Below are 21403 nucleotides of genomic sequence, written 5' to 3'. Positions count from 1 at the left end.
TGGGTGGATAAGAAAGGAATCAACCATGCAAACTCTCGATATCATGAATGTCAAACTTGATTTCATTGAGGGCCGCATCAGGGTTGTGTTTGACCTCAGGGGTGGGGGCAGAGTAGGCATGGCAAGGGTGGGTGTGGCCAGCTTGATGTCACTCATACCAGGGGCACCTGTGGCAGCCCGAGCACTCTGCCAAACAAAATGGGCTCCCAAGCTCTACTTTTGGCTGCGATGGCCTCCTGCAACTCTCTGCCAGTGCAAATGGAGCCCCGGAGAGCCACCCGCAGCCCTCATGTGGTCTGTTTTCGTCTGCAGTGGCCTTCTGGTAACTCTCTGCTAGTGAAAACGAAGCTCAGGGAGGCGTGTTTTCAGCCACAACAGCCTCCTGCAGCACGTGGCTGCACTGAGCTCCATTTTCGCTGGCAGAGGCACCGTGGACCAGTCCTTTGCTGTTTCCAAGGCAGCCCCATGGGTCAAATCTAAGCACCCCTCATGCAAGATCCAGCCTCCAACCCTTGAATTTGACACCCCTGCTCTATATGGTTGTCACCTAGTCTCCTTTTCTCTCCAAAGAATCTTCCCACAATTTCATTTTAACTGGATCTTCCAATAAGTGCGAGAGCAAAGTAAAAAGTCATACTATTGATATATTTATACAGACATTTATCTGTACTCTGCCTTGTAAATGGTTAGCTTCTGGAAATATGAAATAATAGTTACATGTTTTAAGGCAGAAATATTGATGTTCTTTATAGGATTAATTGCATGACCTGTTCAGAATAACATGACTTCAGTTCTTTCCTCTTATTTTATACCTAACAGGAAATTATATCGATTACACAAATGTTTTGTTTTACTGTGTTTTTCATATGATGGATTTGGAAGACTTTCTTGTACTGTGATTGATCAATTACTGAGTCTGCAGAAGTATTTTACGTTTGATTAATAGTTTCCTAGAGCTTCAGTACTTTGGGCCACAAGATTTTTTATTTTATATTATTTTCCAACAGATGTTCCTAGCAATTCCTATGAGGCTTCAGATATAGGAGATTAATCATAGCCAAGTTGACTATTCGGGCTGTCAAAATTAAATCACTTATTTGAAAATGTATAATGATGTAGCAATTAAGACCATTAATGATTAAATAAATTTGCTGAAGTTTTACGAGAAAGCAAATCTGGGCTTTCTTGCTACTGGCAATTGTACTTGGTTCTCCAAAGTGGTTTTGCAGGCATGGGGTACTGGTTTATCGATTGCCGGTAATGTTACAAGCAGTAAAACTTTGGGAGAGGGGGAAAAAAATTTAAAATGGGTGGATTAAAAACTTGGATGGATATGTAATTGAAGTGACAGTAAGACCCATTTCACACATACATTACAAGATAAATACATATTTGGACTATAAAGTCCAAGAAAGTCTATAATATAAAGTGTAAATACGTGAGGGATGCGTATGACACCAAGGCTTATTGACTCAGCTTACATTTTATTTTATTTATCAGTTGATCATATTTATTTATCATATTTAAAAACAGTTCACCACCTCCTTCATGTATTGCACTCTGTATGGTGTGCAATCAAATAGTAAAAGCATAAAAACAATATATGAAATAAAAAGAGCAAGGGATGTTAAAAATTAATTAAGGGAGAGGGCTTTCGGCCACTAACCAGACCCACAGCTTTGTGCTCCTTTGTGTGCCCCAAGCAAGGTCATGGTGCCATAGTTTTATGCCTTTTTGGAAGGCCAGGAGAGTGAGGCCTTGTCTCACTTCCAGAAAGAGATTGCAAGGGTAACAGCAGAGAAGGCCCTCTTCCTAGACCCCACCAGTCAGAATCCTTTGACTGAGGGCACCCACAACATACATTTCCTGCCTGACCAGGTGAGATGGGCTGATGTAATAGGACTATTTTGTAAATAAACTGGCTCATGCCATGTAGGGCTTTAAATATCATAACCGATGCCTTGGATTGGACCCAGAAGCAGAACAGTACACACTGCAGTTTGCACAGTAGAAGTGTTACGTTCATTATTCTTGGGGCATCCAAAATTGCCCACGCGGCTGCATTTTGTATCAGTTGAAATTTCTGGATATTATTCCAGGGTGGCCCCATATAGAATACAAAAGAGAGCTTTTGCTCCAGTTCTTAGCTGTGCTCCAAGACTGAGGCTGACTTGACTACTTAGATCAGGGATCTCCAAACTTGGCAACTTTGAGACTTGTGGACTTCAACTCCCAGAATGCCCCAGCCAGCATGGCTGGCTGAGGCATTCTGGGAGTTGAAGTCCACAAGTCTCAAAGTTGCCAAGTTTGGAGACCTCTGGCTTAGATGCACAGGGTACCTGTAAAAGGAGTGAGGGAGTTATTAAGCATTTTAAGGAAGGTAAACAAAAGAATGTAGACATTTTTTTTTTAAAAAAAAAGGCAAGAATACTAAGAGGATAAAATACAAATAGTAGAAAAAAAATTCAAAATTTGATGACTCTCCAATATACCTTGCTGTTATCTAGTCAATATTTCAGCCTAATTATGTTGGCCATAATAATTCTACTGATTTGCTTCATGGTATGATAACAATTTCAAGTCAAGTCAAACTCAGCTCCTAGTTATAACAGACAGCTCCAAGTACTTTATTTGGTAATAATATATTTAGCACGGTCTTTGTATTTCCTAAACTGGAGAATTAGGTATGATACAAAGTATTGAAATCAACTGATCAGTCAATAAACATGTAAGCAAGCAAACAAAGAAGCAATAACCAGGTCCAATATTGAGGAGTCCTTAGTGCTCTTTGAACCTGGTTATTTTGCTGCAGATGTTCCCTTACCCAAACTAGGTAACTCCACTGATGATGTTACCTAGTTTAGGTAATGAAACATCTGCAACAAAACAACCAAAGCTCAGAGAGCACCAAGGACCCCTCATTTCAACCCTGAGCTACAGATATTCTCCTTTATAGGTCAGTACAGCTTAAGTTTTTTTGAGCTAAACAATGACTCGTGGTATACTAATAAACAAAATCACAGTTCAGCTAAAAAAAGGGCAAAATAGCTCTGTTGATAAATAAATGTCAGTGACCAGAGGAGCAAGTGGGTTGAAAACAGCATTGAAACCATGTGAATTACCTTCATCCAGGACCTTTTCCCCAGATTACTGTCCCTTTAATGTGACAACTGAAATTATAAATCATCTTCAGCTTTGTCTGCAAAAATACATACATAGAGTCAAGTATTCCAACTGAAATCTCAACTATCTAAATCAGTTCCAAATGGAAAACAGAACATTTCTGGAAAAGCAACAAGAATAGCTTACTTAAAATGCAGCTGTGTATTTTATGAATATGTATTATCTCCTCTCTCATAATCTGTCCTGGATTCTCACATGACTTTTTTTCTGTCTTGTTCCTCTACTCATTGAATATTCCAATAGTGCCAGGAAAAATAGAATAAAACCAAATTGTCAAAATATTTGAATTAAAAATGCACTCATAAATACTATTGTTCAAACCAGATACTTTTCACGTAAACAATCATTTATGCAAGCAAATAGGTCAACATCATGAGTTGCTTGAAAATAGTGAAAAGTGAGGATGAAAGCAAACTAGATCTCATGTCAAAACAAAACAAAACTTGGAGGAATCCCTCTGGACAAATGAAATGTTTCTCTTCTGCTTATGTCAGTTCTCAGTCTCAGTACTGTTCCTATTAATAACTAATATGTGACATGATGTTTCAACAGATTTATCCATTGCAAGAGTTAATGATGTGTCTCCCTACAGCACAGACTGGAAAAGAAGGTCAAATCAGGGTCTATAAGTTGTTTTGTTTTTTTGTTTTAATGAAACCAAGAACTTTTGTAATCTCCACATCTGCTGCAGCTGCCATAATTGAGGAACCACTGAGGTTTTTCAAGTTCCTTCTATTCACAAAGCATCCCTTTTGAGCCAGCTTTTCAATTAGCATCTCCCACTCTTCCTCGGAACAAGAGCATGCTTTTCTTTTTCCTCTCTCTTGTGCAATAAAAAACTCCAGATATTTCCATACTTTACTAGGATGCAAAAGAAAAGTTGGGAAAATGCTAAATGCTTTTTAAGCGATTCCACATGGTACTCCGGAGTATGAGGGAGCTTAAAAATATGTTCCCAGTTCCCCCCAGTGTATAGTTATTCTCCTAGACAAAGTAACTTCTAGCTACCTTCCCACAAAGATTAAACTGGCAGCAAACAAGAAATTTTCCCGCCAAGAGCTATAACATGGGCCAGAAAAAAGGAATACCCAGCTGCCTGATTCAACTCTGCTCCAAGCAGTTCTGCTCCAGGGAAATGAGAGGAATTTCATTAACCCAAGGATTCTTCCGCAGGCTACTTATCCAGCATGATAGAAATATACAGCTACTTTCTACCCTGCACATACTCTCTGTGATACTTGATTTTGATAAGGGGGTTGTAGAAATCTTGTGGGATGATGTAAATTGGAGAACTATGCAAAACTTGCTGAATTAACTCAGATTTTATCATTAAAAGCACTTAGCTTGCATTGTCCCTCCTCCTCTTGTTTGTTTGTTCTAATCTACTTTCTGTAGGGACCAAAAAGAGCTCATGTTTTCTGGACTATGTAGTTATTTCTTTACACACCACCATTTTCTTTGCTCTTTTAACCTTTCTCTAATATAAACATATATACCGAATTAAAACATTAGATAAAGTGAATGAAAAAATAACCCATATTTATACACTGTTCTTATTTGGTCAGTAAGATTGATGTACTGTACTACTTCTGGTTTGATGGGACACAGAATGTATAATAGCTAGAATAAAAGATTAAAGTAAGCGGAGATGATTATATCAAACTGTCCTTTCTTCTACTTTCATCTCTTGAAATATTGTAATTGCACAAATTTGTAATTACAAACCATCTAACTAAGCTGAGGTTATTATTAATAGTGATCCAGAAGAACAGGGTGATATACACTGGAAGAAGAGGTATATGTCACCAACACTGACAAGACAAGGCACTAGAATATATTGATGAGAGCAAATCCAACTCTTTATTAGCACTGATGATGTTACCTAGTTTGTGTAATGAAATGTCTGCAAGAAAACAGCCAGGCTCAGACAGCACCACAGACCCCTCAAAATAAGTATTGTTGAAAGTTATTTTCTTTCCTCTCACACTGTTCTTGAAATTTCTGCCAGGAAGATCTGGAGAGTATGGCTCTGGAGGCCCCAGGATGAACATCAGTCTAGCAGGAGTTTAGCAATCAAGCCCCTGAGGCTGACCAAGCCAGGGAACATAAAAGGCAGCTGGAGGCAGGAGTTGAGAAAACCACAGGTCCAGGATCTTCTCCCAGCCCTAGAGTGTGTCATGTTGAGCATTGAGTACCACAAATATGTTGTGTGAAGCTTCTTGCCTATGAAGAGCATTCCCACTCTTGATTGCCTGCACTCAGGGCAAGCTCTTTATGAACCATTGCCATGCAATAAATACCAGATGCTAGAGGATTAAAAAGAACAAGGCAGTCCAGCAGTCCCAGATTTTAAATATTACTAAACTAATTGTTTGGGTTGGATTATAAAATGGGTTACAATCACCATGTGGTTAGATTTCTTCAACTAGGGGAACAGAACTTGCAATAATAAATGTTTGGGGTAAATGTTTGTCCCAATTGTTTGGAATAAGTACAGAAAAAGATTTATCATCACTTGCCTTTTTATTGTTTATTTTTATGAAAAGGAAAGCAGAAAGAAATTTATTCAGTGGTGAAACAACAAATCATAACCAAGATTTCTTAATAAGAGAAAGGTAAAAATCTTCTGAGACTTTAAGTATAGCTTTAAAAGAACTGTCAGAACAAAGAGATGTGTCTGAATTTAATTTGAAAAGCCCAAAATTTGAAGCATTTACTGGCCTTATTTCTAAACTGCTGGTGAAACCCTAAACAGATTATCAAGAGGATGGTCAAAAAGATGCAGAATTTAGATACAATAATAGGAATGCAAGGGAAAAATAATATTAAATTCACACCAAATATTGTACTTAGAGAAAATGGTAAAAGAATGGTAAAAAAAAGTTTCCTTTTCAACTTGCTATTTTTTGTTATTGTTAAATATTTTTCTGTTACACTTTTCTACAATGTTAAACCAGCTCTGTGTTTGTTAATTGCTGCAATAACATTTTACACTTCCCATTGAAAAGTACTCTTAATCCTTAATCCTGTGAAAAACAAAAGTTAAGCTCTAGGGGTATTTCTCTATGTCTAAAATAGCCTGATATTTTAAAATAAAATGTGACTCAGATTTTAATTCAACTTGGAAACCAGTTTTGGACTTTAACTCTAACTTCTCATGAGAAGGGAAGCTACATAAATTTGATTAATAAATAAATAGGCTTGTAGTACATCCGATTTTATGTTATCTGTTAGCATAAAATCTATATTGCTTGAAAAGAAATTACTGTAATTCAGAATCTCACTTTATGATTTATAATGGCTTGACAATTGATTTGTTAATGATACATTACTTGGATTTTTACAAGATTGGTAGTTTGGTTTCTGAAACTAATTAATAAAATATTGAAAATGTAACCTAATTTCATGATACTTATAAATCTCCTGTTTATGTAGTTCATGCTTCAGCAATTGATAATGCTAGTGCAATTATAGAAAAAAAAGAGGGTTTTAGCAAAATGCTTGTCTTTAGTGATGATATAATAAGAATAGATTGAAGCCAATAAATTATTATTGCCTGATCTGTTCCATTTATCTGAATTCTAAAATTTCATGTAAGATACATTTACATGAATGTACTTCTGTTATGAAGAATGCATTTGTTTTCTCAAATTCAAAAGCTATTTATTTATTTATTTTTATTTATTTGATTTGCCAATTGTTTACAAGATAATAAGTATAAGTGTATACATAGTTGTGAATACATGAAATGGGTACATATAAGAAAAATAAAAGAATAAGAGAAACAATAGGACAGGGACGGTAGGCACGTTGGTGCGCTTATGCACGCCCCTACAGACCTCTTAGGAAAGGGGTGAGGTCAATAGTAGACAGTCTAAGGTTAAAGTTTTTGGGGTTTGGGGAAGAAACTACAGAGTCGGGTAGAGTATTCCAGACATTGACCACTCTATTGCTGAAGTCGTATTTCCTGCAATCAAGTTTGGTGCGGTTAACTTTGAATTTGTATCTATTGTGTGCTCTTGTGTTGTTATGGTTGAAGCTGAAGTATTCATTGACAGGTAGGACATTGCAATGTATGATTTTATATACCATGTTTAAGTCAGATCGAAGACGGCGTAATTCAAGGTTTTCTAATTCTAGAATTTCAAGTCTGGTGGCATAAGGTATTCTACAACGAGTAGAGGAGTGGAGAACTCTTCTTGTGAAATATTTCTGGACTTTCTCAATTGTGCTAATATCAGATACGTAATGTGGGTTCCAGACTGATGAACTGTATTCGAGTATTGGTCTAGCAAATGTTTTGTATGCTCTGGTTAGTAGTGTGATATTACCAGAGAAAAAGCTACGTAGGATTAGGTTAACAACTCTTAATGCCTTTTTGGCTATGTAGTTGCAGTGGGCTCTAGCACTTAGATCATTAGAGATGAGTATTCCAAGGTCCTTTACAGAGCTTGGGTCATCAACAAGATCTTGACTATTCAGCTTGTATTTTATTTTCTGATTTTTTTGCCAATATGTAAGACAGAGCATTTATTTGTTGAGATTTGAAGTTGCCATTTGTTTGACCATTCTGATACATAGTCAAGATCTTTTGTAGGGTAGCAGTATTGTCTGTGGTATTGAACAGCTTTACATCATCAGCGAAGAGAACGCAATTGCTCTTAATATGATCACAGAGGTCATTTATGTAGAGTATGAAGAGAGTTGGTCCTAGAACACTGCCTTGGGGGACACCACTATTGACAGGTACTGGATTTGATAGGACGCTCCCAATTTTGACCATTTGTTGTCTGTTTGACAGGAATGCTTCTATCCAGTTATTCAGTTGTCCAGAGATACCATAGGATTTTATTTTTAGGAGTAGTTTGTCGTGTACCACTGAATCAAAGGCTTTACAGAAGTCTATGTAGATTGCGTCTATTGCTTTGCCCTGGTCGAGTTGTGTCGTCCATATGTTTTTGCAGTGTAAGAGTTGCAGATTACAGGATAGTTTTTTTCTGAAACCAAATTGTTTATTGGAGAGTAGGTTATTTGTCTCTAAGTGGAGGATGATGGATTGGTTAATAATTGATTCCATGACTTTACAGGTGACGCAGCATAAGGAGATTGGCCTGTAATTTTCAACTAGGCTTGGGTCTCCCTTTTTGAAGATGGGGGTGACTGTGGCTTGTGACCATAGGTTAGGCAAGGAGCTGGTCCTGAAAGATTTTTCAAAGATTATGCTTAGAGGTTTGGCTATGGCAGTGGATAGCTTTTTAAGAAGTAGGCACATATTCCATCCGGTCCAATAGATAGGGATGGTTTTAGATTGCGTAGTGCTTTTTCAACATTGTCTTCTGTGAAATCGATATGTATTAGATCATTGTTGTTATCTGTGGTACGGCTAGGAAATACTGGGCATGATCCATTGCTGTTTACAAATACTGAGCCGAAGAATGTGTTAAAGATGTTGGCTTTAATGGTGTCGTCAGTTGCAGTCTTTACCATCAGGTCCTATCAAGGGAGGGATGGACCTTGAGTCTTTTAGTTTGTTGTTTACAAAATTGTAAAAAGCACGGGTGGAATTGGTGCTTAGAAGGTTTTCCTCTTGTTTAATGTGATAATTGGTGCATTCGGTCTTTATCTGGTGGCATAAATTTTTGTATCGGTTTTTGAAATTGGCAACGTGACCAGATTTGTTTTTCCGCCAGAGTGATCTCTTTTTGGATTGAAGTTTCCTTATTGTTATGGGTAATCTGCTTTTTTGTTTTGTTTTGGGAGTTGTTGTTGGTACATATAGTTTGATGACTCTTTTGACTTCAAGTAAAAATATGTTGTAATGGTCTTCAACAGTATTGCATCCAGTGAATAGAGATTGCCAATCAAGGGATGAGAGATCGTTGTCTATAAGATCATAGTTGCCTTTTTTGAAGTTACAATTGGGGATTACATCATTGTGGTGATTTTTGTGTGGACGTATGTTGAGACAAAAGTCAATCATATTGTGGTCACTACTGGAAAAGGGTTCTTTAGTTTGTATTCCGTAAATTAAATTCAAACTATTGCAGAAGATGAGATCGAGGCAGTTGTTTAGTCTAGTGTTGTTGGTTACTAGTTGTTCCAGTCCCAGATTTGTAATAGCATTGTAGAAGGTTGTGTGTATGATTTCAGTTGTACAATCATTTAGGGTCCAGTCAATATGAGGTAGATTGAAATCACCAAGAAAGATAAAAGGGTATGGGCAGGATGCAGCCCATGTTAGTAATGTATTTAGCTTGTTTACATGTTCGATGTCATAATCAGGTGCTCTGTAACATAGTAAGAATCAATTGTGATATTTAAGGATAGTTCACAGATGATGGTCTCAGGAAGAGCAAGCTCCTGGGTAACTTGGATATTTTTTAGATGTAAGGATTTTTATAGAAGATAGCAACACCACCTCCTCGACGATTTTCACGATCTGATCGGTAAACATGATAGTCTCTTACTGTGGTAATGGAGTCGGGAGAGATGCATTGAGCCATGTTTCACAGACAAATATAATGTCAGTTAGCCATATTTAGTAGGATGAGAAATTCAGGTATTTTATTCACGAGGCTTCTTGCATTGAGTAGTTTGCATTTAAGTCCGACAGTAGTTGGAATTGAGGTAGTTAGGGCGTGCGTGCCTAGTCTTGGGTGATGGTGGATCGGTTGAGGTAGGGTTGTGGTTGAGGGTAAAAGCTGAGTATTGGGTTGTGTGGCTTACTTTTGATACAGTCAGCATGGTAGTCAATGTACAGGTCCTTCTCTCCATTGTCTAGACGGTTTTTGAGTTCAATGCGGAGTACACGGGAGCGGGCACGTTGCTGTATGGTTAGGTCAGGCGACAACGGAGGTTCTTATGGTTGGTGTTGGTTTTGGCGAGTGAGTTTATAGTATAAATGAATTTACGTTTGCTTGATTCATTTTTGCAAATGACTCTGCACAGGCGTGGGGCCACAGAGCCGTCACTGTTATTGAGCTCTCGGCCAATGCGTGAAATAATTTGAGAAATTATTAATTATTAATAATTAACTATTAATTTGAGAAATTGTGTGAGAAATTTGTCATGCATCAAAAGTTTGTTATCCAAATTTCTCTTGACTTGCTAAGTAAAAGTGAGCTAGCAAGAGGTAATGGCATTAATTAAAATGCACCATATGATCAAGATATGGACAAAAGTTGTTAATTCTTAAAGCAGATAATATTGTATATTTACAGGATTTCCATGAAGCTGTCTTAAAAGTGCTGGGAGATGATAGTGATAATAGCGATCATGAAGAAACAAAACTTAAGGAAGGACTGAAGGAAATCCCAAAAATCTACAATCTACACCAAGAAATACTGGGGGAACTGGAAGAAAAAGTTCTTAACTGGTAAATATAATTAGATGGGGCTTTGAATGACACTTAAGGCAATATCCCTATTCCGGTGTTTAAAAAGCTTCAGGAAACACCTTCTCTTCAGAAGTTTGAGAGAATCACATATAAGGGTGATACAGTTTGCTTATTTACCTGTTTTATCCTAACATATAAAACCTTTACATAATGCTTGTTATCCGATCAGTATGAAGCAGTTTTTCTGAATGTGGGCAAATTATGTTATGCTGTGTGCAAAATTAGGCAGACTTTAACTGCCCACTGATAATCCACCACCAATCCTAATATTATTTTGTCTGTCTCTAATTTTTATCTTTTACTATTATTATTGTTTTTAATGACTTTATTTGTAATTCTGGTGTGTGACCATAATAAAAATTGATTGGTATATGAGGCCTGTTAGAAAAACATGCACTATGCCATGGGGACATAGTGGTTAGAACGCAGTACTACTTCTACTGACTGCCAGCTGACTGCAATTTGGCAGTTTGAATTTCACCAAGCTCAAGGTTGATTCAGCCTTCCCTCCTTCTAAGGTGGGTAAAATGAGGACCTAGATTGTTGGGGGCAATATGCTGACTCTGTAAAACCATTTAGAGTGGGCTGTAAAACACTGTGAAGCAGTATATAAGTCTAAGTGCTGTTGCTATTGCTACAGCTAATCTCAAACAAGAAAGCTACTGAAACACAGCAGTTTCATCTCCAATAAATCCTAGGTATATTTATTCTGTCATTCAGCTATTGTTTCATTTTGTAGGAATGTTCCAACTTAAGGAAATATATAGGTCCCTTCTATGCCTATGAGCAAGAATCACACTAAATCTGAAAAAAATAAAGTCAATATACAAGCTTTTTAACTATTTTGCTTGTTAACTTTGTTGCTTTATAAAGAAACACATACCACCTAGTCATACCAAGTATTCGACCATTCCTTGCTGCATTGCCTAGCAGGCATCAGAACCAATTGAGACTTTATCAAACTGCCACATTACAAGATATATGGACTTACTACTGGAACAAAAGTCAATCTTTATGTGTTCAATTTCTGATTAATGTCATTAAAAAGTCCTGATGAAAAAGATTATCTGTGAGTACCTAAATTAAGTATAGAGAATTTTCTATTCCTTTTTTTCCCCACCTTTATTCTCAATGGTTTTAGGGAAGAACATCAGAAAGTGGCTGATATTTTCCTCTCCAGAGAATCAGGATTTAATCACCACACAACTTACATAATGCAGTTCGATAGGAATTTGGCTTTGCTGGATGATGTTCGCCTTAAATCTTCCCAGCTGGATACTGTCATTAAAGAGTTTGAGGTAAAGTGTCTTCGCTTTTGTATCTCATGTTGATTTATTATTGTAGTGCTACTATTATCTTTCTCGTTCTTTCTCTTCTTCCCTCTCTAAAATAGTGAAGCGTTTGGAAGTTGATATTAGCGATAATTCAATTCAAGAATGGCTTTAAGAAGAAAGTAAACTAGGAAGAGTACAAATACATATGAAGGCTATGTGCTCACCTTGTATGGAGCATATATATAATATAAGGTGGAGAGAGAGAAAAGAGAGAGAGAGAGAGAGAGACAGAGACAGAGAGACAGAGAGACAGACAGAGAAGAGATTTTTCATTCTCACGTGCAGTGGCAACCATGGAGAAGGGAATAACAAGAATTCTAATTCAGTAGTTATTTACTCTCTGGGTTCTCCATTTGTGATAATTGATATATACAGTAGATTGTTCATCATCTCCCATTTTTTTGCTATATGCGTTGCATGTTTCTGCTTCTCTTTTTCTTCCATTCAAAAAGTATTAATGCAAAAATGTTTACATCTTATTTATTTCCATAAGTAACAGAATGTTAAATTATGGATGCTCAGTTTACATCAGAATACTGATCTGAACACATCTCTCTCATGTTTAGGTCCAGCTCAAAATGTTTTGCTGGCATCTTCATGTATCCCTTACCTTCTGCATTGGATCAATATTTTACAACTTTTTAAATGCAATTTAGCCCATAATTCTTGCCTTCTCCTTTTCCTGGTATTTTCTGAAGCAAATCTTTGACTGGGGCTATAGGCAAGGTTTAGAACCTGTCAGGACCATCCTTAAATAAATTCCAAACACACACATGAATGACCTACTGGCATAAAGCTTCACCTCAACAGTTGAATGGTTTCACTTGTGAATTAACTCCAATCCTAGTTTAGGGTGGGATGCTACCGATTCTGTCTGGCTTTACAGAACCGGTAGCTCTGAAGAGCAGCAGACACAGAACCGGTTCTGTGTCTGCTGCTGTTTGGCCTACCCGGTCGCCTGGGCTCTTACCCGGGCTCCTTTTATTTCTTACTTTTTCAACCTCAGCTGCTTTGCACGGCACAGCTGAGGTTGAAAAAGCAGGAAAAAAGAGGCTTTTCAAGTGCTGCGCACCCATGCGCAGTGCTTACCAGCTATCCGGGCGGCACAGCTTTAGGTGTATTACATGCATGTGCAGCGTGTGTCTGGTGTGCAAAGCATGCATGCACACGCAAAACATAATCACCGAACTGGTAGTAACCCCTGGTGGAAATGGCACATACTTCAACTGCTCTTTCTGCTTCTTGTTGGATGCCTGGTGTGACTTCTAACAGTGCAAATCCCCCCCCCCCCCCCCCCCCCCCCCCCCCCCCCCCCCCCCCCCCCCCCCCCCCCCCCCCCCCCCCCCCCCCCCCCCCCCCCCCCCCCCCCCCCCCCCCCCCCCCCCCCCCCCCCCCCCCCCCCCCCCCCCCCGTATGTCTAATTTTAGTATGAATATATATCACTTTTTTATTTGTAAAGAAGAGATGAGAAGGGGCAACGTTTACTTAACAGACAAAAAAGGTTATGAGAATAAATTGGCTTCTGTATTTTCAGTATTGCTTTGGCTGTCCAAGCTGCTTGAAATATGGAATATGTCTCCCTCTGCAGCATATATGAAATACTAATAATGATAATTCATTAAAACAACCATTTATCAACATTCATTGAATATATTTATATGTGTGAAAATTCCATGGAATCCTTGATGAAAATGCAGATATTTAATCTGAAACAATTGTTTTTTTAATTATCTAGAACTCTATTGCCTTGTGGACTGCACCTTCTTGATACCATAGAATGAAGACAAAACTTTTATCAATTTTTTTTTCCTGGCCCAAGAAAAGGAAAAAGTATAAGCAAATGTTCACTAAAGCATATGTGTCTGCTGTTCTAGCATATATATGGCATTTTCAGCTGGTATACTACTTATGACTACACCCCAGGAAATCTTGAAAGCAGATATTTTGTGAGGGATAGTGGAAAATTATTTGTATTTTTTTAAAATTCAACTAAATAGTGATTGGAAGAAGGAATATATAATTAAGGTTGCTTCCTTAATTAATTCCTTACTTAGGGGCACAATGGCTCAGCGGTTAAAGACACTGAGCTTGTCAGCTGGAAAACTGACAGCCCGGGTTCGAAACTTGAGCACTGTGCAACAGGGTGAGCTCCCATTCCTGTCCTAGCTCCTGCTCACCTAGCAGTTCAAAAGCATGCAAAATGCAAGTAAATTTAATAGGTATCACTTTAGTGGGAAAGCAACAAATAGAATAGAATAGAATTCTTTATTGGACAAGTGTGATTGGACACACAAGAAATTTCTTTTGGTGCAAATGCTCTCAGTGTACATAAAAGAAAAACAGCATTCTGTGTGCCTCTGGTGTATAGTCATGCTGGCCACAGGACCACAAAAAATGTCTTCAGACAACACTGGCTCACTTGGCTAAGAAATGGACACGAACACCATGTCCTAGAATTGGACATGACTGGACACAGAAACTTGTACCTTGCTTCCTTAACCAATGAAAATGGTGTAACTCTTCCATAACGCCCCTTGAGAAGAAAATATTTTCTACACATACCTCAGAACTGGGACCCTACTCTCAATCAGGATATATGACTGATGGATTTAGCAGGCATTGGATCTATATTATTTATGTGAAGGGGCTCCCTTGAATTCCCTAAGCACATATCCTAAGGCATTTCCAATGCTCACATAAGTAATAGGCAAAGCAATGTTATGGCCTTGTGGTTCTACAATGCCATAAGTGTTTGCAGTTCATATGAGTTTCCTTGATGCTCCAGAAATACTGTCTCAGCAGCATTTCCTCAAAATCCTTTGAAACTGTAGAATGGGTACCTTTCCATCGATAGAAACTCCTCCTTTGTCCTACTACCAATTTAATGTTTCTATTTTCTTATAGCTAAGGTGTCACGGTACTTTGCCAACATCCCTCTCTCCTCTGTCCCAACAACTCCAAAGCACTGTGGTGAGATGTCCCCAAATCTCTGCCACCATCCCTCCCGAGTTTATGTATCCAGAGCATTTCCCCCATGTTCAATCTTCTTCTGCACACATAGATTGCACCAGTCTGGGATTGTACCGCATTCCTAGGTTGCCATAGTGTTGAGAAGCAGTCATGAGAGGTCTTGCTTATCCAGTTCTAACTATTTGCATATCTGAAAAATATCTCAGAAGTTGGTGTCTGATCTGTTCTCCAAAAGAGTTTTGGTCTTTTTTAAGCTTAGCTTTTTTCGGAGGAATGTACAAACTTGACTGCTGATATTATGAACACTTCTGAAGATGCTTTTATGTGTAAATATCAGTGGTTTTTATTCTGTGCTGTTCATCATCTCCCCTGCAAAGAGCCAAGAAACAGGATAGAGATATATTTCATTGTGGTCCCTATTAAATAAGGGACAAGGGTTGTGACACTAATGTTTTTGTCTTAGCCTTATACACTGCCCTTCACTTGGAGTTAATGGAATTTTTATTAGAGCCATAAATTTGAGCTCAGAAGGCTTGTGTAGTATGTGTGTGAGAAAGACATTGAATAGAGATTGAAAAAAAAAAAGAGATTTCTCATGATCTTCTCAGGCAGAATGGTATCCCAATATGAGTAAATTCAAGGGATTACAGCAAATGAAGGAGAGAAAATGAAGAAAATCATTTCTAAAATTGATTCTGATCAAAACTGAAAATGAGTCATTATGAATGTATTTTCTGATCAAGCTTTATGAATTGTTGTTCTGTGCGTTATGATAAAAAAAAAAACCACATTTGTTCCCCTTGTGATATAGTTAAAAATCAAGAATATAGTTGTTCAAGATGGTACAGACAGCAGTTTTTCCCTTAGAAACCAAGGTAATTATATCTCTAGAGATCCGTCCCTTTGGGAGGGCCTTGTAGCTTACCATCATTGCATTGTTGACAAGGCTTCCTACCCCTGGGAATGTTACAGTGTAAAATTAGACATGGGAGAAGAAGGGGAAAGAAGAGGAAACAGTTGGCTCAGCTTACTTTGTGGGATTCTTGGAGCTTGGCTGTTTTCATGCAGACTTTTCATTACCCAACTAGGTAACATCATCAGGTCCTGAAGTCTTTTAATTCATTTTTCCTATTCATTAACCATCTAATTTCTCTCACACAGCTGCCTCCTGTATTTCCTGCCCCAGCATTATAAAAACATAAAAATTCAAGGAAGGCAAAAGAGAGAGATACTCGTAATTAATTTTTGCTAAATGGAACTGGAGTTCCTTCTAAATACAGGCATTGTAAAAGCAGAGGTCATACACAGGGGCATTCGGTGACTAAACTAACAAAGCCCTGACTGGCCAGAAAGGGCAAGTACTGACTGATTGACAATTCTCTAGACTTGCAAATTAACATGGTATTTGCCTTACCTTAATATGGTATTATTTGCAAATGGCCTTCATTTCTTGATGTCTGAATAGATATGCAAATAGTCAGTATTTCCAAGATCAATCCAGGGTGAATTTGGAGCTGGATTGAGAAGGGTAAGAAAATTTGATTGTCTTGAAGAGACCAGAGAAACTAGCTAGAAATACAACAATCCATAACTGGTGCTTGACGTCACTACAGTGTCCCTGATAGGGATAACTTATGCGACACCCCTCACCCCTGAGTGTTTTGTGATAAACTGTTTGGAATTGTGTGAATCAAAAGATGGTGACCCTCATTGTTTTTTCAGCTAAGTCTGTGTGTATTTTTCCATGTTGCTATTTAAATTCAGAGCTTCTGTTTTGGAAGATGAAACAGTTTTCTTTTGCTAATGGGCCTTAAATTGCTGCCAAAAATGATATATTAAAAGGAAAAGAGCAATCTGCTTCCTGTTCAGCCTTTACCTCTCTGATCCTTGCTGCATTTATAAAGAAGTAGAAACATCTAGGCTTTTTAAATGCTATTTGTGATCTGGTCAAAATAGACGAGCGTAGAGTTGAGATCAGTGGGTCATGCTTTCCCAAGTAGCAATGAAGTCACATCCATTCCTCCAATAGTTCTCTGATAAACTACCGAGCCTGCGTCAAAACTTCTATAATACAGTTTAAGTTGAGGAATTCTTGCCTAGTAGAGAGAGTGCAACAGTAATGTCTAGTTCTAGTGGAAATTTATTTCTATTAATTTATATTAGGCCTGAGATGTCAATGCCAATCCTGCCTGGGTCAAGATCTGTCCAACTAGCATCAGTGAATAAGCAATAATATAAAAACACTATGTGGTTTAGACAAGGTTCAGAATCCCCTTGGAGGATAACCTCTAGCTTCAACCTAATTAAGACTTTTGACTTTTAATTTCAGGATTATTAACCCACTTCAATCGTAAAATGTGTCACTGCCTAATTGTTAGACAATACTTGGATATGCTATTCCAAGCATGCGAAACTTTGTGAAGTGACTACTACCTTCATGTAAAACAAGGCCAGGCTCAGAGATGATTTTCAAATTGTTGGAGCTCTGACTTTTACACTTTTTCTTCCCTTTTCTTGAGGACAGCAGGTTCGTGATGGCAGTCCCTGGAATGTGAAACACCAGCTCTTGAAAGTGGTGCAGCGCGTATTCCAGTACCATGTGCTACTCACAGGTGAACAAAACAAAATTTTTCATCTTTATAAATAAGGAGTCTTCATTTCCCTGTTTAGGCTGTGTCAACTGCAAATTTAGCCATTGCAATTTGCCCTCAGTTTGCATTTTTGAGATGATTCTCATTTTTCTCTTTCAAAATCTAGGAAGTGAAAGAGAGCTGAAAGAAAAGAGAAACACAACGCAAAGTCAACTTAATTCTATTTTAACATTTAGGATTGCAGCATTAAAGCTGATCTAAAATTGTGAAGACTGTTAGCCAATGTCCCACTTGCCACATTAGACAGAATAGAATAGAATAGAATAGAATAGAATAGAATAGAATAGAATAGAATAGAATAGAATAGAATAGAATAGAATAGAATAGAATACTTTATTGGCCAAGTGTGATTGGACACACAAGGAATTTGTCTTGGTGTAAATACTCTCAGTATACATAAAAGAAAAGCTACATTCGTTAAGAATCAAGAATCATAACGTACAACACTTAATGATAGTCATAGGGTACAATCAACAATCAAATCATACTAGGAAACAGTCAATATAAATCGTACGGATACAAGCAACAAAGTTACAGTCCGACAATCACAAGTGGGAGGGGATGGGTGATAAGGAGTGATGAGAAGATTAATAGTAATAGTAATAGTAGTGTACACTTTGTAAATAGTTGAACAGTGTTGAGGGAATTATTTGTTTAGCAGAGTGATGGCTTTCGGGAAAATCTGTTCTTCTGTCTAGTTGTTCTGGTGTGCAGTGCTCTATAGCGTCGTTTTGAGGGAAGGAGTTGAAACAGTTTGTGTCCGGGATGTGAGGGATCTGTAAATATTTTCACAGCCCTCTTTTTGACTCATGCAGTATACAGGTCCTCAATTAAAGGTAGGTGGGTAGTAATTGTTTTTTCTGCAGTCCTAATTATCCTCTGAAGTCTGTGTTTGTCCTGTTGGGTTGCAGAACCAAACCAGACAGTTATAGAGGTGCAGATGATAGGCTTAATAATTCCTCTGTAGAACTGTATCAGCAGCTCCTTGGGCAGTTTGAGCTTTCTGAGTTGGCGCAGAAAGAACATTCCTTGTTGTGCTTTTTTGATGATGTTTTTTATGTTAAGTGTCCATTTTAGGTCATGTGATATAGTAGAACCTAGAAATGTGAAGGTCTCTACTGTTGATACTGTATTGTCTAGTATTGTAAGAGGTGGTAGTATGGGAGGGTTTCTTCTAAAGTCTACCACCATTTGTACGGTTTTGAGCGTGTTCACTTCCAGATTGTTCTGGTTATACCACGAGGCAAGTTGTATAAGTTCCTGTCTGTATGCGGATTTGTCATTGTCTCAAATGAGACCAATCACTGTTGTGTCATCTGCAAACTTCAGTATTTTAACAGATGGATCATTTGAGATGCAGTCATTGGTATATAGGGAGAAGAGAAGTGGAGATATGGGGGGGCCCTGTGCTGATTGTACAGGTATCAGGTGTGATTCTGCCGAGCGTCACCTGCTGCTTCCTGTCTGTTAGGAAGCTTATGATCCACTTACAAGTGTGTTCAGGTACCACTAGTTGGTTTAATTTAATTTACTTAATTTACAGGCAGGATAAGATCAGGGGTGAGGTTCAACCGGTGTAACATCCGGTTTAGTCAGTGTGCAATTTGTGCGCATGCAGCATTTACAACTCACCTTCTACTGCAAGCCCTGTGTGTAAAACAGCTGAAGCATGGCAATCCGCTGTGCCACACGAATCAGCTGAGCTGGAAAACCTGGAAATAAAGCACAGACTAGAGACGGGGCAGGCAGGTGGGCCCAACAGCTGATCGTCAGAGAGAACTGGTTCGCTCATAGCTGATCTTTGGAGATACCAGTTTGCCCAAACCAGACCGAACTGGCAGAAGCCCACCCCTTCTTCGCGGGTATTTATATGTATGGTATTCAGCTTTGTTCGGGTATTTTCCCACATCGGTATAGTTGTGCTTTTACAGTTGTAGCAATGTTTCAGCAGAATCTCATCTGCTATCATCAGGCTTCAGACGAACACAGTATAAAACATTGCTACAACTTTAAAAGCACAACTATAACAACGTGGGAAAATACCCGAACAAAGCTGAATAGCATACATACACACATACATGCATACATACATACATACATAATTATCAGAGAAGCCATAGAGATTGAAAAAAGACCTGAAAGCATGAATAGAAGAGATGATTCCACCAGACTGTCAATTATTTGGAAGCCTGCACTCACAAACAAAAAAATCTCCACACCTCAAGCCAGGCAAACACCTGGGCACAAACAGATCCCCCCTGATACCTCCAGCTCAAACACACCCCAACCAGGCACCCAGATGAAACCTAGCTTCCTAATAAATGATAGCTGTCCATTTACTCAGAGCCAAGCCGCACTAAACGCCTCCAATACAGGAACACAATGTTGCCAGCCAATCAAGACAAAAAAAGCCACAAAACAGACAGAAGATATTAGAAACACCAATCAAGCAGAACACAGCAAACTCCAAGACCAATAAACACAGACCAAGACTCCCAACCAATCAGGATGAAGAAAAAAACATTCTGGCACAGCAGTAGGCTAGCCCCAAATTTAAAACTGAAATGGCTGGGAAAGTCTGACTCACAGATGAACACGATACAGAAGCCTGATGATGGCAGAAGAGATTCTGCCGAAACGTTGCTACAACTTTAAAAGCACAACTATAATGACGTGGGAAAATACCCGAACAAAGCTGAATACCATACATGTAAGTACCCGCAAAAACTTAAGAAAACATATATATGCCTGGCAGAAAAGACACAAATAAAGACTGAACTATGCACCCTGACTAAAGTACTGACAGCTAACGGCTTCCACAAAAGCAAAATCACCAGCTTGATCCACAAAAACACACTGAAGACATAATGGAGACAGAGAAGATGAACAGACCTATAGAATAGCTGTCCTGCCCTACATAAGAGGTACTACAGACAAAATCAGTAAGATACTACACAGGCAGCACATCAAGACTGCCTTCAAAACAGACAGAAAAATAGCAGCCATCCTAAGAAACCCCAAAGATAAATTTGACCTGGAAAACCAAGGCATATATTAAGTCCCCTGTGCATCATGTCCTGCCACATACATTGGACAGACCAATAGAAGAATAAGTACCTGCCTGGATGAACACAAAAATGCAGTAAAAAAGCTGGAACACACTTCCTCACTAGTCCAACATATGAAAGCCACAGGTCATAGCATCAACTTCAATGGCACCAAAACCCTAGCCACTATAGAAAACCCCAGCCACAGAATTATCAGAGAAGCCATAGAGATTGAAAAAAGACCTGAAAGCATGAATAGAAGAGATGATTCCACCAGACTGTCAATTATTTGGAAGCCTGCACTCACAAACAAAAAAATCTCCACACCTCAAGCCAGGCAAACACAGATCCCCCCTGATACCTCCAGCTCAAACACACCCCAACCAGGCACCCAGATGAAACCTAGCTTCCTAATAAATGATAGCCCTCCATTTACTCAGAGCCAAGCCACACTAAAAGCCTCCAATACAGGAAACACAATATTGCCAGCCAATCAAGACAAAAAAAAAAGCTACAAAACAGACAGAAGATATTAGAAACACCAATCAAGCAGAACACAGCAAACTCCAAGACCAATAAACACAGACTAAGACTCCTAACCAATCAGGATGAAGAAAAAACCATTCTGGCACAGCAGTAGGCTAGCCCCAAATTTAAAATAGAAATGGCTGTGAAAGTCTGACTCACAGACGAACAGTATACAGAAGCCTGATGATGGCAGAAGAGATTCTGCTGAAACATTGCTACAACTTTAAAAGCACAACTATTATGACATGGGAAAATACCTGAACAAAGCTGAATACCATATATATACATATATAA

At 38.5% G+C, this 21403-nt stretch overlaps 1 protein-coding gene across 4 annotated transcripts in view; it reads left to right on the top strand.

Moving 5' to 3' along the window:
- Positions 1 to 21403, top strand: part of FGD5 (FYVE, RhoGEF and PH domain containing 5) — a 154762-nt gene that overhangs the window by 94148 nt on the left and 39211 nt on the right. For 3 of the 4 annotated variants that reach the window (XM_087954647.1, XM_026678403.2, XM_087954648.1), the window contains exons 6-8: positions 10404 to 10558; positions 11721 to 11877; positions 17408 to 17495. In XM_087954647.1, the coding sequence (XP_087810773.1) occupies positions 10404 to 10558; positions 11721 to 11877; positions 17408 to 17495 (400 nt within the window). The remainder of the gene's footprint in view (positions 1 to 10403; positions 10559 to 11720; positions 11878 to 17407; positions 17496 to 21403) is intronic. The other variant, XM_026678412.2, reaches the window with a different exon arrangement.

The sequence above is a fragment of the Notechis scutatus genome, chromosome 2 (assembly GCF_049901735.1).
Source record: "Notechis scutatus isolate UNSWTSFEM ecotype Mainland chromosome 2, rNotScu1.2, whole genome shotgun sequence".
Classification (NCBI taxonomy): Eukaryota; Metazoa; Chordata; class Lepidosauria; order Squamata; family Elapidae; genus Notechis; species Notechis scutatus.
The sequence above is the reverse complement of the archived record's forward strand: the minus strand, read 5'-3'. Positions and strand labels throughout refer to the sequence as shown.